The sequence below is a fragment of the Bidens hawaiensis genome, unplaced genomic scaffold, assembly GCF_021521415.1.
Source record: "Bidens hawaiensis isolate Kalapana, Puna unplaced genomic scaffold, B.hawaiensis_p1.1 tig00002717_1, whole genome shotgun sequence".
Classification (NCBI taxonomy): Eukaryota; Viridiplantae; Streptophyta; class Magnoliopsida; order Asterales; family Asteraceae; genus Bidens; species Bidens hawaiensis.
This window is the reverse complement of record NW_027491146.1, coordinates 2,293,826-2,295,846: the sequence shown is the minus strand read 5'-3', so window position 1 is coordinate 2,295,846 and position 2,021 is coordinate 2,293,826. Positions and strand designations below refer to the sequence as shown.

Genomic DNA, 2,021 nt, shown 5'->3' with positions numbered 1-2,021 from the left:
TAAATAGGTGAGCCAGCTTGCTGAGGAAGTGGCTAGTTTGAAAAGAAATCCATCCAAGTTGTCGAGTGATACCTTGAAGAACCCAAGCCATCAAAGTAGCAGCTCCTTTAAATCGAAAAAATCCTATAATAAAATTGAAACTGAAATTAAAACGGGAACACCAACCGCCAAGGAGACGGGCCCAACGAGTAAAACCGTTCCATTTCCTCGGGCATTGGTGAACCCCGAAACCTCATCGTCACTTAGAAAGAGGGGCCCACAGCAGAAGGAAATGTGGGAAATATTTAAACAAGTAAAAATTAATTTACCCCTCATAGATGCAATTAAACAAGTGCCTGCATATGCTAAATATTTAAAAGACTTGTGCACTAAAAAACGAACTCATAATATGCCCAAACAAGTTGACTTAACTACAAATGTGAGTTCGATTTTGATGGGAATCCTCCCACCCAAGCTTCAAGATCCGGGAATGCCAATTATACCTATTCAAGTGGGCGATTTTAAAATGACTAGGGCTTTGTTAGATCTTGGGGCTGGTGTGAGTATTATCCCGAGAAGCTTGTATGACCAATACGACTTTGGTCCACTTAGAAAAGTCGACACCACCGTGGTGTTGGCCGATCCGACACTCAAGCTTCCTAGGGGAATCGTGACCATTGTGAATGTGATGATAGAAGATTTCTATTACCCGATTGACTTCCTGGTTCTAGACTACGTGACGATTGACCCGAAATGGCAACCAAACGTGATTATCGGTCGGCCCTTTTGGCCACCGCAAATGTTTTAATAAAATGTAGAACCGGGGTAGTGGACATGGCTTTTGGTAATAAGAATCTTCGGCTTAATGTGTTTTCAAACGTGTCTAACCCTCTGGTGAGTGACGAATTCTTCAAGGCTGAAGTCATTGACGGGTTGAACCCTCACGAAAGTGAGGATGATGCCATAGAGGAGTGTGATATTTGTTGCAGGAAAACAGTTGGGCACGCATTGCAATTACAAGAAGAAGAAGAGGCGGTAGAGTTATATGCTGCAAGTATTGGGAAACCGCCATGGTCTCAGCAGGTAGAGAGATTGCTTGACACGATAGATTCAAAGTTGAGACCATCGTTGGAAAGTTCACCGGCTGTGGAGTTGAAGGAGCTCCCGAGACACCTGAAGTACATATTTTTGGGGGAAGGAGAGACTTTACCGGCCATCATCGCCGCAAATTTGTAAGAAGAGCAAAAGAAGGCGTTGATGGAAGTTCTGAGAGAGCATAAGGCGGCGATTGGTTGGATGATAGCAGATTTGAGAGGGATCAGCACATCCATTGTCATGCATAAGATTATCACCGATCCCGAGGCAAAACCCACCCATGATGCACAGAGAAGGTTAAATCCAAACATGTGGGAGGTAGTGAAGAAGGAAGTTTTGAAGTGGTTGGATGTGGGCATCATCTTCCCGATCTCAGATAGCACGTGGGTAAGTCCAACACAAACTGTTCTTAAAGAAGGCGGGTATTCAGATAACCCGTAACGAGGAAGGTGAGGAAATTGCCACCCGACCGGTAACCGGGTGGCGGATTTGTGTTGATTACAGAAAGTTGAACGCGGCAACATCTAAAGACCGTTTTCCCTTGCCGTTCATTGACCAAATCATCGAGAAACTTGCAGGTCAGAAATTTTATTGCTTTCTAGATGGCTATTCGGGGTACAATTAGATTGCTATTCACCCCGATGACTAACATAAGACCACTTTCACGTGTCCATACGACACTTTCGCATTTAGGCGAATGCCTTTCGGTTTGTGTAATGCCCCGGCCACATTTCAAAGGTGTATGATGAGTATCTTTTCAGATATGGTCGGGGATTCACTTGAGATTTTTATGGACGATTTTTCGATTTTCGGGTTATCTTTTGAAAAATGTTTAAATGAATTAACTAAAGTTTTAAAAAGATGTTTGGAAACGAATTTCGTCTTAAGTTGGGAAAAGAGCCACTTTATGGTTCAAGAAGGGACGGTTTTGGGACATATCAAAGTCA

At 43.3% G+C, this 2,021-nt stretch overlaps 1 protein-coding gene across 1 annotated transcript; it reads left to right on the top strand.

Moving 5' to 3' along the window:
* Nucleotides 1–388: 388 nt before the first annotated feature.
* On the top strand, nucleotides 389–787 carry LOC143620830 (uncharacterized). The gene has a single exon (XM_077092424.1). It carries the CDS (start codon nucleotides 389–391, stop codon nucleotides 785–787), a length of 399 nt encoding a protein of 132 aa, XP_076948539.1.
* Nucleotides 788–2,021: the final 1,234 nt, after the last annotated feature.